General features: G+C 35.8%; 2 protein-coding genes across 3 annotated transcripts; one reads left to right on the forward strand and one right to left on the reverse strand.

Annotated features, from left to right (window-relative positions):
- Positions 1-2,122: 2,122 nt before the first annotated feature.
- On the forward strand, positions 2,123-8,803 carry LOC107917965 (pentatricopeptide repeat-containing protein At1g76280). Of its 2 annotated transcripts, XM_041087196.1 has the most exons (13): positions 2,123-2,448; positions 2,579-2,636; positions 2,773-2,966; positions 3,166-3,273; positions 3,598-3,780; positions 4,018-4,503; positions 4,707-4,802; positions 4,897-5,070; positions 5,651-5,878; positions 5,963-6,106; positions 6,206-6,394; positions 6,982-7,101; positions 7,864-8,803. In XM_041087196.1, exons 1-13 carry the CDS (start codon positions 2,383-2,385, stop codon positions 8,269-8,271), a joined length of 2,454 nt encoding a protein of 817 aa, XP_040943130.1. In that variant the 5' UTR covers positions 2,123-2,382; the 3' UTR covers positions 8,272-8,803. The 2 variants fall into 2 exon arrangements, with proteins under 2 accessions (XP_040943130.1, XP_040943131.1); XM_041087197.1 differs by lacking the exon at positions 2,123-2,448 and having other exon boundaries at positions 2,773-2,850.
- On the reverse strand, positions 8,748-12,334 carry LOC107922065 (uncharacterized). The gene is made up of 7 exons (XM_016851896.2): positions 11,793-12,334; positions 11,596-11,697; positions 10,930-11,010; positions 10,505-10,636; positions 9,639-9,857; positions 9,389-9,481; positions 8,748-9,148 (listed from the first exon to the last, which is right to left on the reverse strand). Exons 1-7 carry the CDS (start codon positions 12,012-12,014, stop codon positions 8,987-8,989), a joined length of 1,011 nt encoding a protein of 336 aa, XP_016707385.2. The 5' UTR covers positions 12,015-12,334; the 3' UTR covers positions 8,748-8,986.
- Between the last annotated feature and the right edge of the window lie 2,766 nt (positions 12,335-15,100).

The following is a 15,100-nucleotide window of genomic DNA, read 5'->3' on the forward strand; positions in this document are numbered from 1 at the left end:
CCAGCAGCATCTTCCAATTCTGAAATCTTACCACGAAAATGTCGTTGTACGGCAACTTTGTGAAAAAAGCTAGTATTTCGATCCCCATTTTGCAGCCAATTAACACGGGCACGTTGTGCCCAGTATAATTCTTCCTTATCAGCTTCCAGATTGAGTCCTAATTGGACCTCCATAATCTCTGCTAGAATCTCATCAGAAGGGTCTTGATTATAAAGATTAGATAATCTATCTTCAAACACAAATCGGTTTCTCCTCTTATTACTACTATTGAGCTTGCTCCACTTCACCATTTGATGACCCATTTTCTCCAATTTATTCAACACACCATAAGAATCTTCTTCCCACCATCTTCTAACCAATCCTTCAAACGAACTATCTAAACACCACTTAGCCTCAAATCTAAACTGCTTCACACGACTGCTTTGATGATTCCATACCACCCCCATCGTATCCAAAAGAAGAGGACAATGATCTGAGAAAGAGTGACTCAAATGTTCAAGGCGATATCCTAGAAAAAGATTTACCCAATTAAGAGATGCAACCCCACGATCCAGACGTTCCCTTATATTTGATGAAGCAAACCGTCCTCGTTCCCATGTAAACCATCGACCAACGAAACCTAAATCATTAAGACTACAGTCATCAAGGGCTCTACGAAAATCCCCCATTTGTCGGTTCGATCTGAGTCGACCTCCCTTTTTTTCAAAAGAACTTGTAATTTCATTGAAATCCCCTAAGACCACCCAAGGCATGGTCGAATCATAATTCAATTGACGAAGCAAATCCCACGAACCTTCTCTATGCCTTACATCCGGATGTCCATAAAACCCCGTTAACCGCCAATTAACACCACAATCAGTATCTTGGACCTCAACATCAATGTGAAAACAGGAAAAACTTTTAAGTTGAATCAAAGTATTCCCTTTCCAGCCCAATGACAACCCACCTCTTGTACCAAATACGCCAACATCAATTCCATTCTCAAACCCACACTTTAATCTAACTAACTCCATTTTTTTTTAACTCAATTTTGTCTCCATAAGAAACAAAATACAGGGATTAATGGCTCTTAGCTTGTTTTTGAGCCTAGCAACTGTTCGTGGTCTCCCCAAACCACGAACATTCCAGCTTAAGATTCTCATTGAGCCCGGCTGCTCTGACCCGCAGAGCTAGCCGAAACATCCATTGATCCTGCTCCCACATTCGCATCCACAAGGACACATGAATTCTCCACTGTTCTCTGTCTCTTTTTACCATCAGTCAACATAATTGAAACATTTTCCTCCATTGAAACCAACTCCATAGGCCCACAAGCGACTTCTGCTGAATTTACAGCATCAATACACCCATCACTTCCTTTATTTAAATTATCCACACCCCGACTATGCACAGATCCCAAATTACCCTGAGTAAAGCCTGCCCAATTTTCATCATTGCACGGTGACCCATCCGCTGCTCGAAGCCACCTGCTCGCCACCCTACTCCGATTTCTAGCCACCGCACGTATCGATAGGTCCCAACCAAAAACAATTTTTGAAGGATCAATAGATAGCCGAAGAGGACAGTAGCTCTCCCCATGCCCCAACTTTCCACAAATAAAACAGAACAAACTTAACTTCTCATATTTAAACCGGGCATAAACAACCATAGATTTACCAATCAAAACTTTCTTTTTACGCTTCAAAGGGGCGGCAACATTTAAACAAACACGTATGCGTAAATAATTCTGAATCCCCAAAGTCGGAATGGACGTGTCATACTCAAGAAATTTTCCACAAAAATCACCAAATTGTTTTGCCATCGACACACTCATCAACCCCGGAGGCAAATCATGAACCTGTAACCAAAATTCCGTATGGTTTAACTCCATCACCACAGGGTTTACCCCAATTGGAACCCTTTGTAAAATTATTAAATGGTTATTAAAATTAAATTTGGATTTTTTAAATCACAACTAATAATTTTATTAATTTGGATTCTACCAATTTGTCAGGTATCTACGTTGGTCTTATTAAGCCTAGGCTCAGACATTTTGGGCTCAAGAGGTGGATCATATTGTTAAACAATTACATTGGGCCAAATATTGACTCAAAGGCCGACCACATTGTGGAATTAGTGGAATGCCATACAATCTCGATCCGCTGCGTGCGTGCGGGTGTATGTATGTATGTATGTATGTATGTATGTATATATCTATATCTGCAAATCAGCTAATTCCGCGTTCCAAGCAGCGAAGGGAGGAGGTTGAATTGAACGCCGTTAATTGTTTTGTTTTTACTGCTTATGAATCCTACTAATGTATGTTTCAAAATGCTTAAACCCTAAAGGGAAAACCCACTGAAAAAGCTGAATTCTTCATTCAACACTGTAACATTAAAGGGAATGAGGATTCCTCTGCGCTCAATCGCAGACACCTTATGTAGATTCAAATCGGGTGAACTTGAACGTGTAAGTCTTTTTATTTTTCTTCTTTCAGTAACCAGATGTTTCTATTTGCCAATATTTTTTTTTATTCTAAATTATGGAAAGTTTGTTTATTGTTCCAAGTTATTGGTTGACTAATCAAATGCTGTTTCAGGGACGAGGAAATTTTATCAGAAGATTGGAATTATGTAGAAGTGTTGCAACTATTAATGGTCGTTAGCCAAACTCTTCCATTATTTTTATTATTATTATTTAACTGAAGAAATTGATAGCTGCAGCGTAAGCTTTTGTTTGTCTGTGTATGCATATATATCGAATGAAATCTTTAAAGTAAGCTTGTGAACGCAGGTAATGTGTTTTTGGGATATGGAGGAGAGCCATTAACAAAGTCCATTCAAGTGCAAATTGTTGATGCCCTTCGCTTAGGTGAGAGAAGTAGAGCTTCTAGCCTGCTTTTAGACTTTGGTAACGGAAACCAGTCTTTAAAAGCCAATGACTTCGTTTACATTCTTAACTACTGTGCAAGGTCACCGGATCCTTTGGTAAGCTGTTCAACATGGAATTTTAGCTAGCTGCATGCAACTGTGTAAACCTCAATGTGTTTCTCTTCTCTAGATTTAAGCTTAGGACATAGATAATGTGGATATTTATAATATTTGACAAACTGGAAAAGGAAGAAAAGATAGCATCAATGGTTATACTTGGCAGTAACAGTTGTGATTTTTTTCCTGTCCTGTACAGTTCGTTATGGAAACATGGAGATTAATGGAGGAGAAGGAGATTGACTTGAATAATACATGCTATTTGCTTATGGTCCGAGCTCTTTGTAGAGGAGGTTACTTGGAGGAGGTATGCCTTTTATCTACTGGTTTTGTTAGATGTTCTGTTTGTTTAACTATTAAACACTGATCTTCTAAATGTATTACCTCAGTGTATCTTTGGGTGTTGATCCATTTAACTTAACTAGAACAACCTACAACCTTTTCTCTTGTGTAATTGTGAACAATCTTTTGTCATTGCTGCATTGTTGTACTTATAGTTGTTCTGTGTAGTCATTAATGTTATTATTGTCCTGAATCACATTAAAATGTATGTAGATGGATGCTTATACAGTTCCTCTTCCTCAATTTCCATTCTAAGTTTTCTCATTTCTTCTTGTTTTATTTCCATCAGGCATGCAAGTTCATGAAATTCCTTAGGGAGAATCATGGCACCTATCCTTTTCTTCCCGTATACAACTGTTTCTTAGGAGCTTGTGCAAAGATGAAAAGCATAATCCATGCTAATCAATGTTTAGATTTGATGGAGCTGCAAAGGGTTGGGAAAAATGAAATTACATATTCAGTGCTTCTAAAGGTGTGTAGAAACAGTGTTGATCTTGAATTTTTTTTTCTTTTTATTGTAGGTTTATATTACTAGGTTTCCTGTCTTCCCCTTCAGAGCTTGTCTATTATGTAAAATATTGAAATAAGTGGTTAGCTATCTTAAAGTTTGTTTCGTCATTCATCTATTTAAAGTATTGACATCTTATAGACAGATCCATCATATTGGTAATCTTATCTGGTTGCTTCTGCTGTTCCCTTAATCTTTCAGCTTGCAGTTTGGCAGCAAGATCTATCTGCAGTCCGTGAAATTTGGGAGGACTATATCAAACACTACAGTCTAAATATAATTTCTCTTCGAAGGTTTATCTGGTCCTTTACAAGATTGAAAGATTTAAAATCTGCATATGAAACATTGCAACATATGGTGGCTTTGGCCATTAGTGGGAAGCATTTTGTTAGTAGGACTGATGAAGGAAGGTTGTATTCTTCAAGATTAGACATCCCCATACCATCCAAAAGTGAATTAGGATCACTAAATGTTCAATCAGGAGAGAATGAGCAGTCTCTTGCCTTCAAATTTGACATTGATTCCTCCAACATAGAGAGATCAAAGTCAATCAGTGCTACAGTTGGCATGCTGAATAACTATAAGAACTTGCCTGTTATGGAAGTTCTGAGGTTGTCCATCAATGATGTACTACACGCTTGTGCACAAGCTCGAGCTTATGGACTAGCAGAGCAATTGATGATGCTTGTAGGACTTTTGCTCTACCACAAACTTCTGGTTTTGTCTATGCAATAGTAACAATGTCTGATTTGAAGGCCATAATTCTAGGATAATGATTCTTTCTGAAATTATCCTGTAGGGAGATAAATTTCATATCTAAAGTAACTTGAGAGATATGTCTATCCTAATAGTTAAAATCTTACTTTATTTTGATCTTTATGTTTTTCTAGATACAAAATCTTGGATTGCAGCCATCAAGCCATACATATGATGGCTTTGTGAGAGCCATTATTCAAAGAAGAGGATTTGGTGCAGGCATGGAAATGGTAGGTTGCATTTATTTAATTGCATGACTAGTTATGCTTTGGTGATATTTCTTATTGTACCAACAAATTTCCATTTGACCTCAATTCTGTGCAGTTAAAAGTAATGGAAGAGAGAAATCTGAAGCCTCATGATTCAACCCTTGCAGCTCTTTCAGTACAATGTAGTAAGGCATTAGAACTTGACTTAGCTGAGGCTCTATTGGAGCAAGTTTGTGAATGCCCATATCCATATCCTTTTAATGCTTTTCTTGAAGCTTGTGATAATATGGTAAGTGGACGTAAAACCAAATTGTTTGTTTTCTCCCTGGCTTGTTCAAATTTTCTCTTCAATTTCATTGATTATGCATCCATGAGTGCATAAGCAAGTTTTTGCTCATGAAACTAGAAAAACAGTAATTATTCCTCCATTCTATTTCCGAGAATGTGGGAATATTGGTAGAGCAAGTTAATCAATCAGTTCTCTTCTTTTTTCTTTTCTTTTTTCCCAATCAGTCACTTAATACTAGAACTTGCTTTCAAGGCCTCACCTGTTACTAACATGCTTCAGAAACCTTTACTGAAGGTATGCTCCTGTTGCTCTTGTTTGGAGCAAAAGTGTTTATTTGGCTCTGGCTATCAGGCAGCAAATGAGAACAAAAAAGTACATATAGCAACAAGGATGATAAACCATTAAGTTTTAGATTTAAGAAGCATATTAGTTATTAATGAGATCAACAGCCACTTGATTGTATAAAACTATATATGTTCAGTAAATGAGGGTATCAGCACAGACAAGGACCAAGGAACCAAAACAAACAGTGAATAAGCATAATTTATCTCCTTTGGTGCATGTTGCATTGATTTTGCAGGATCAGCCAAAGAGAGCTCTTCGGATATTGGCTAAAATGAGACAACTAAAGCTTCAGCCAGATATCAGGACATATGAGCTATTATTTTCAATGTTTGGTAATGTGAATGCTCCTTATGAAGAGGGGAACAGATTGTCACATGTTGACTCAAGAAAACGAATAAATGCTATAGAAATGGATATGGCTAAAAATGGTGTTCAACATAGTCATTTATCAATGAAGAACTTGGTAAACCTCCTGCCGATGTATTTTCTGTTTTATATGGACTATGACCAATCTTATGTTAGAGTTACTTGCCTGGAAAATTTTCAGCTAAAAGCACTTGGAGCTGAGGGGATGACAATAGAGCTGCTTCAGTATTTACATGTTGCTGAGAACCTTTTCTGCCATACTAATACTAAGTTGGGGGCTCCCATGTATAATGTAGTTCTGCATTCACTTGTTGAGGCTAACGAAGTGAGTGCTTCTAACAATGTAGTTTTACTGTTTGCAATTTTGGCAGTTGTGTTTTATATATAATATTTGCATAAAATTGTATTTTCCCTCCATGTGCAGAGTCACATGGCGATACAAATATTTAAAAAAATGACATCATCTGGTTTCCTACCAAATGCTGCAACATACAATATAATGGTTGATTGTTGTAGCTATATAAAATGTTTCAAATCTGGTTGTGCTCTAGTTTCCATGATGGTGCGTCATGGGTTTTATCCGGAAACGAGGACATACACGGCACTAATGAAGGTATTCTTGTTTTATCTTATCCCATCTATCAAATTAATTATGTGGCAATATTGCCACCATTGTATGCGCATCGAAGAGAAATGGATAAGAATTTATTCTGGATTCCCAAAATATCTCTAATTCATTTGCATGCTGTTATCCTGAACTTATCTCCCAAACTTGTTTTATTAATTTGTAAATATCCAGAGCTTCAAGAAAACTTGGGATTTGAAAAAGTTCTAATCCTTATACATACTGGAAAATATTCTTCCGTAAGTACAAAAATAGAGAACTTGGCATCATTATGCTATGGTGCATTTGATATTACGCTTTAAGTTAAATGTTCAGATCCCTATCCTTAAAATGTAATTTTGATCTTTTAGTCTTCACTAATAAACTTCTCTTAGCTGTCCTGCATATTGTAACCATAGTACGTATGAAATGGATTTGCTTAGAATGTGCATCCATCTAAAGCAAAAGATTTTATTTGCACCTGTAGGTCCCGTACTGTGAATGCCTCTTTGTGAGTAACAGAGGGAAGCATTTAGTTTGTACTTATTATACAGTTGGTAAATTCATTTTCTAACACTTGAGTTCATTTTATGAAGATATTGCTGGAATATGAAAATTTTGATGAAGCATTAAGTCTTGTGGATCAGGCAAGTTTAGAAGGTCATCAATTGGATGTATTAATGTATAATACCATCCTTAAAAAAGCAAGTGAAAAGGTATCTTTCCACTCTCTCTCTCCTTCACCTGGGGCATATGGCCTTACTTCTTCTGCAAATGCATGCTATTGGAAAAAGTAACCTACATAAAGTTTTGCAACTGAATTTACCGTTCTCTCCATTTTCTGCCTATGCATGTCTCTGTCGTCATCTGAACTGATTGAGAGAAAGGGATTCTACGTCCTTTTCTTGAGGATGCCTTAGGAAGCATCTGCATGTCCGAGCAATCTCCTGTCGTTAGATAGGGTTTTATCTTGGGTATTCCTGTCGGATTTTACTGGTTTCCCACTAGATGCTATTCATAAATACATTTTATAGGTGAGAATACTCAAAATGTGAGTTTTTGCGTCATCAAAGGTACTCCAACTCATAGTTGGCTTGCTGGCTTCTGTAGGATGTCTTGACACATTCTAATACTAACACCGTGAAAATTGTTTATGTTATAATGCAAGAATTCATTCTCTTATCTGATATTGCCTGCTGCATCTCTAAGGTGTCAGAAAAATCCCTTACTAGAGGAACTTACATGTTTTTTCTGTCAAGAATTAAGAACATGCCATTATTGCTGTAAGACTGTTGAAAGTGTACTGTACCTAGGATTCCTTTGCTAAAGTTTCTATTTCTTTCTTTATTTGTAACAATATTGTGTGCAGAGAACAAGGTTGACAAATGTAGTTACTGGACATTATTAGTCCGGTGATGTGCTTCTGCTGCTGTATAAGTTCTTGACACTGATTCTGGATTTTCATGAATGAATGTCAGGTAAGGATCGACATAATTGAATTTATTATTGAGCGGATGCACCAAGACAAAGTCCAGCCTGACCCTGTAACCTGCAATTATGTATTCTCTGCATATGTTGATGGTGGTTTTCATAACACTGCCATGGAAGCATTGCAGGTTTTGAGTATGTGGATGATCTCGTATGAAGACATGACACTGGAAGAAAAGAAGATAGAATTTGAGAAAGATTTTGTGAGTTCTGAGGACTTACAAGCTGAGTCAAAGATACTCCAAGTCTTTAAGGATTATGATGAGCATCTAGCTGCAGCTCTTTTTAACTTACGATGGTGTGCTATTCTTGGGTTTCCAGTTTCTTGGTCACCGAATCAAAGTCAATGGACTACAAGATTGTCAACTAATTATGATTCAACGAGAACTGTTTTATAGGCGTTTCCAGCTAAAATACCCTAGAGCTCATGAAATGAGCTATGCAGATTTCCTTGAATGGTTTGTGACAGTTTTGCAGAGTATAAAATGGAGCTCCTGCTTGGTAGAACATGTAAACAGCCATAACAAGAGAAGGGCGCCGTCAATATCCAACCGGATTTCAAATATGGTTGCTTCAAATACGAGATGATAAGCATGATTCTTCACAACTTTGCAGGCTGCAGCCATGATTTGGGGGGCAGACTGCGAGTCCCCGGAATGATTTGGAGCAGGGGAACATCGTGCAAGGTAAATTGCACGCGGACCATAAAAACCATTCCAGGGTTTTATCTAATGTTCCCAATGGTAGCTATGGGATAAAGAAAAATCAAAGATTTGACTTAAATAGAAACCGTGGTGATTAGCATCCAAACAGAGATGTCGATAAGGAAATTGATATTGACTTGTAATAGATGAGCATTTAAATTTTTTCCATGTTGGACGAAAACCAAATTCAGTGGTTGTATTTAAAGGTTAGAGTTACCGTTGAAAAGACTTGTTTCATAATAAGTTTTAAAGTTACTATAGAAGCCAAAAATGTAAGGCACGCGCAAAATTTCCACGTTTTCTACAGCAGTAAATCTCTGAATGAACCCTCTGCTTCTCCACATAAATAATAGCAGGTTAATGTGATCCAAATTTGCTATTGAGTATATTTGCAGTTGCCCACCAGCACCTAAATATTTTCACCTGGAGGCAACTCGGCAAGTTTTGGAGGAGTGCCAAGTACCCTTTCCATGTCAAATCGAACTTCAATGTTCCGAAGGCTGTATCCAACCACCATGAGCCAATAAAGAAGCTTGGCTAGTTCCGGTGCACTCGTCTCAGTTACACTTGTCTGTAATACAAATCGTGGTAAAGTTAAAAAGGATGTCTCTTTCAAATAGTAACTGAAATTGTAGTATGCAAGGATTACACATTTTTTCACAAGGTGCATGTATCTCCTGAATCAAAAGGTGGGACTCGGATTCTCATTCTCCAAAACAAAGCGCAAGAAGATGAATGGTAACTGGTTTCCTCATATGAATGAAAATTTAAACCATAATGCCAAGACTATTTAAAGTAATATAATGGTAACCTTCATTTGGTCAGGATCCGAAACAGCTAAAAGACGCTTGATGAACGTATTCATTGCAAACACGACATCCTCCCCAGCACTACTTGTCAACTCCTACAGAGCATGCAACTAGAGTTAAAAATATGTAGATAAATCTTATGTAATGCAACAAGTATTCATTAAGTTCTAGCCATAATCAAGATGCAAACGAACTATAGAATCAACTGTTAACTAAAACCAAAGCAATCAAATTATAAATAGCTTTATTTACCTTCAAATTTTGTGGCTCAAGAGACTTGAGATATTCTAACAGTTCATTTGGACCATTTGCAGAATTTCTACCAACTTGACGATTTAGTTCCTCGATCTCTGCTTCAAGTAATTCAATGTACTTTTTAGCATCTATTTTCTCCGGGCCAGAAACATTATTCCACCTAATAACTTCACCAGACACATTCTTTTGAGTACCAGGTGCATAATCTGGAACATCCTGTAAAGATGAAACCCTTTAGCACCATTGAAAAATATTTGGACAATTAAGAATTTAAGAGTTTATCGATATAGATGACATTGCCATTAAGCAGTTCAGTCAACATGGTGAAAATTAAATAAAGAGCAGTGTGCAAGAAATTGAAGAAATCAATCAGTAATTGTCACCAAACTTTTAAACAAGAAATACACACACAAAAAATTACAAGTTTTGCATTGTTCGCCACTTCAGACAAACTATACCTAAGTTACAGTAAAATCAAACTGGACAAATTATCTCTCAGGAGAAAAACACAGCACAGATAACTTGATAGGATTCAACGCCTTAAAGAATAGATATTAATCAAAACAGGTATGTTCTGTATAAAAACCACTGATCCATGCAGTTATATCACTAACATGAAATACGTCATGCTATGCCACCTAACTATGTTTTGTTTCTCATATCTATCAATGTGAGATTTCTCCCTGTCAGAACAGGCCATTATACATGGTTCCAGAACAAACCACCACGGAGATGATGTGATGGGAGAACCGAGAACCAATACTTTTGGGGTATGGATTCAGTGGCAAAGTAATAGCAGCAGCCTCGAGATAACAGCTAGCATCTTGGTTTCTATCAAGATGCAAAAGGGGAAAAACACATACCTTTTTCTCTTGCACCTCAGGAAGAGCAGCCTGCTCTAAACTTTGTTGCAATTCCAATCGATACTGTGCATTCTTAAACATATATCCAGTCATCATAACACTGTACATAAGTTGTGCAAGATTTTCAGCAACCTAAAGGGAAATCAAAGAAATCCAAATGATTGTCTAAACCAACAATAATAAATTTCAATAACACTAATAAATATAATCAAAATATCCACAAAGAACATATATTGTGCAATGCATGCTTACATATATCCAGTAATCATAACACCATACATTAGTTGTGCAAGATTTTCAGCAACCTAAAAGTGAAACTGAAGAGATCCCGATGATTGTCTAAACCAACATGCTTATAGTTCAATAACACTGATAAACATAGTCAAAATCAAAACAGAGAACATGTCTTGTTACAATATGCTTACAGTGGTGACTGTCACAGCAAAGAATTGCGGGGGCAGTGTTCCAATCATGTTTGTCACCGTTTGCCGCATAGCCTCAACAACCTGGACAAAAAAGTAAGTCTAATTATGCTCCCAATCCTTGTACTCCACATTTGAAATTTAGACCACTACTTTTAATTCAAAAGATCTAGTCCCTTTACTATTTTTTATTTAACAACTGAATTCTAATTGATAATATCGTCAAAGAACTTCCATTAAATTGGATTATATGGTATATTTAAAATAAAAGAATTTGCTCACAAGGCCAATTTAAAACGGGGAAAAGCCATATAAGGAAAAAAAAAGTATTAGACTTTAGCTGAAGAATCTTACTACCCTTGATTCAGAATTTGAAACATTGCAACCCCATATATAAATTTTTTATGCTTATTTGGCAATTTTTTAAACTTAAAAGGAAGTCCTTTAAGGGTTTTATCAATTTGACTTCAATTATATTAAATCAAAAGAGTAGAGGTACTAAATTCATGGGATTAAAAGTAGAGGGGCAAAATTTCAAATATGAGAAGAGCGCAAGGTACAAGTACTGAGAGCACAATTAGACCAAAAAAAGTAACATTTGAACTTTCAGTTTCATTTCATTTCCAGGGCCTAAGAAACTAGAATCCTTAGCAAAAAGAAAAATCAAACCTGTTGAGGGGCTCGTTTCACGAACAATTCCATGAACTCCGGCTGCACATTTTTCACATACTCCAACAGAATATCTCGCCTGGCCTTAGGCTGCTGATTTTTCTTTATAAAAGAGGAAAGAGAAAAAAGGGGGACACTTAAAACGACATGCATAAAACACCCATCCAAGAAAAACCCCATAAAAGAGAGAGAGATACCAGAGTGCCATTGGGAGGCTTGGAATCACCGTTGGGCTTAGAGGCATCATCGCTTTTGGAAGAATCATAAGCTTTAATTCTCAAACCCAATCTTGTGTTGCTTTTAATATTAGTTGGGAAGCGAACCGAAGGAAAGGATTGTTTAGATTTATCGTAGGAAGAGAAGACGGTGAAAGAAGATTGCAATACAAAAGAAGAGGGTTTCAGGGTCAAGGAATTCATCTTTAGCTTAGTTCTCCCTCACAGCTTTATTTCTTCTATTCACTTTGGTATTTTGCTTTCAACAAAACAACCAATAAAAATGAAGTTTAATAGTGGTATTTTTATAGTGTAGACATTAGCAGGGGGTATGAAGTAAAGAGGAAGTGAAAGTGGTGAGTATTTTGGCAGTTCCGAAAGATGAGGGTTTGTTGGTTGGTGTGAAATTGGAACTTGCAGCAGGTTTATGTTTCATATCATTCACCAGAAGAGCGTGGACTAGCACCTACAGGATTACCTATAATGGAGCGGGTTCGTCGTTCGGGTTGGGTCTCGGGTTTATTCAGCTATTGAGATCTGTTTTGGTTAAGCACAGGTGTAAACCAAATGAGTAAACATTATCCATAAATAAAAGGCTAAACTAGAAAAATAGCCACTTTTATTTACCTAATATTACATTTTAGTCATTTATGTTTGAAATGTTACGTTTTAGTCATTTACATTATTGTTTTGTTACGAAGTGGTCACTCTATCGTTAAACTCTATTACCTCCTAACGACAGTCCTACGTGGCAATCCAAATAGGTTTTAAATGCCAATTTGGATGTCCAGTTGCTAGATGAAAATAGGTTTTTAATTTAATAAAGTTAATTTAGACTGCCACATAGGACATCCAAGTTGGCATTTAAAACCCATTTGGACTGTCACGTAAGACTGTCATTAGGGAGATACCGGAGCTTAATAGTAGAGTGACCACTTTGTAACAAAACGATAACGTAAGTGACTAAAATGTAATCTGAGACAAATAAAAGTGACTATTTTTATAATTTACCCTAAATAAAAAGTAAATGACTAAATGAGTGACTCGGGAAAATATAATTTCAAAATTAAATATATTTGAACTTTTTTTTATAGAAAAATAATTAAATCAATCAGTAACTAAAGAACAAATATTTTAGTAAAACATCATCATTAATATTTAGATTATATTAGGTACTAGCTGCTTTAACCCTTTGTCATCTGTACTATATTTATTTATATTTCTATGCTATGCTAAAAAAAAGCATTTAATTGAGTTATTATTACATATAATAAATTTTGAATAAAGATATTAATGATTTTAATTTTATAACGTTTTTAATTAAAGTTCATCTCATTTTTATATAAAATTTTCACTCATATTATGGGTGTCCTATAATCTAATTAACTATAAAGAGTGTAATTGTGTTTAGGGTTATAAGTTAAAAAGACACCAATTCAATTATGTAGATTAAAAAAAAAGTCTAAATCAAAGTTTCTAAGAGATGACTAGAGATATTTACAGCATGTTTGGTTCGACAGAATGGCCATTCCATTCCATCCTTATTCCACGCTACAGTGCTGCATCTGTTTGGTTGAAATTTAACTGTCGAATCAGTTATTCCATGCGGGCCCTATTATGTTCACAGTCACACACACCCATTCAAAGGGTTGAGCTTTGAATTGCCTATTCAATGTCTCTTGTAATAGCTCTTTTTTTTTTTTGAAGACAAAAATCTCCTCCCACCTTCGCTCATCATTCCGATAACTGGCAAGAGATCTTCTTGGGTTTTGCATAAAATGTGAAGAAACTGATGTTAGAGGCGAAGTTTTCCAAAAAAATGTACACGTCTCCCACAGTCCATCCCAGCAATTGTAGGAACGAAGAGGCTCTGATCAACGATGACGTGAACGTCGGGAAGGCCGAGACTTCTTTGACTACCGTCACCGTGACAATACCTATAGCTGATAGTTAGTTCTTATTTTTAGCTATTTTATATTGACATATATATTGTTATTTTAGTTTAATTTTAGTTAATTTGGATTTGCATTTGAGTTTTTAGATGCATTCTTTCACTTTTTACTTTTTTATTCTTGAATTTACAAGTGTCGCTTGAGTGATTTTGATTCTTGAAGCATTCCTTTTGGCTTTTTTTTTTTCAATTCATGAGTGTCATTTTGTCTGAAATTGGATTTGGTTGTTTTAAAGGTTCAGCGCCAATTGCTTTAGACAAAGGGATGAGTTCATTCTCTACATGGACTATTGGCCAGAAACAGAATCCAAATCTTAAGACTTCTACACCTTGGTGCAAGCTTTTATCACAATCGACATTAGTAAGTTCAAACATTTCTTTAAGAAAAATATCTTCTGTAGCAATTAGTCTTTATTTAATTAATAGTTGACAGATAAAGCATTCTCTCTTATATTATCTTAAAACATAAAGAAATAACAGCAACATGCCAATAGTGTAAATGAGTTCGTGACACTCCTTTTATAAATCAAATGCAAACCATTAAAACCATAAAAGAAAAAAACAGAGAGTTGAAAGAAAAAAAGTTCAAAAATGGTGGAAATTATGATGGTTGTTACCTTTGAGTTCTCTGTCAAGAAATAATAGTGGTGGTTGGTGAACGATGATGGACCGGTGGTGACTAAAGTGGTTAACAATGATGGTGGTGATCAGTGGGTGTTGGAGTGGAGAATAGTTTTGGAGGTGTTAATGGTACTATGTTAAGGATTAGAATTAGGAAATTAGGGGAGGGTGGCTGAGGAAGTCGGGGAAGGAAAATAAAAGAAAGGGTGGCCTATTTTGCTTGCCATATGATTCAGGCGAGGTCAGGCCCAGGAAAAAATTCATACCCGATTCATTTTAAAAATGGCTTTATTTTTTGCCCAATCTCATTTTTTGAATTTATATTTTTGTTCAAATCTCCATTTTTCAAGCGGGCCTTCTCAGGTCGGGTCGCTTGACCCATGGACAAGTCTACTACAATTATACCCAATTCAATGAGACTCACCAATTATAATGGTTATCCAAACATACAACCTTTATATAATTATAAGTAATTAAACCTAAATCTAATTACTAGGTGAAGTTTCAAACATTAACTCAATAATTTTTTAACTAAATTGATATTTAGTTGATTTGTGACACTAACATTATTAAATGCTTAAATATAAACATAAATTCTTAACTCTAAGTTATTGCTAATAAAAATAATGAGTTATTAAAAAAAACATTTTACATATATTTTTTTTAGAAAAATCTGTTTGAAAATGCATTAAAAAAAACTTTTCAAATTTTTCAAAGG

Source organism: Gossypium hirsutum, chromosome D01, assembly GCF_007990345.1.
Source record: "Gossypium hirsutum isolate 1008001.06 chromosome D01, Gossypium_hirsutum_v2.1, whole genome shotgun sequence".
Taxonomy (NCBI): Eukaryota; Viridiplantae; Streptophyta; class Magnoliopsida; order Malvales; family Malvaceae; genus Gossypium; species Gossypium hirsutum.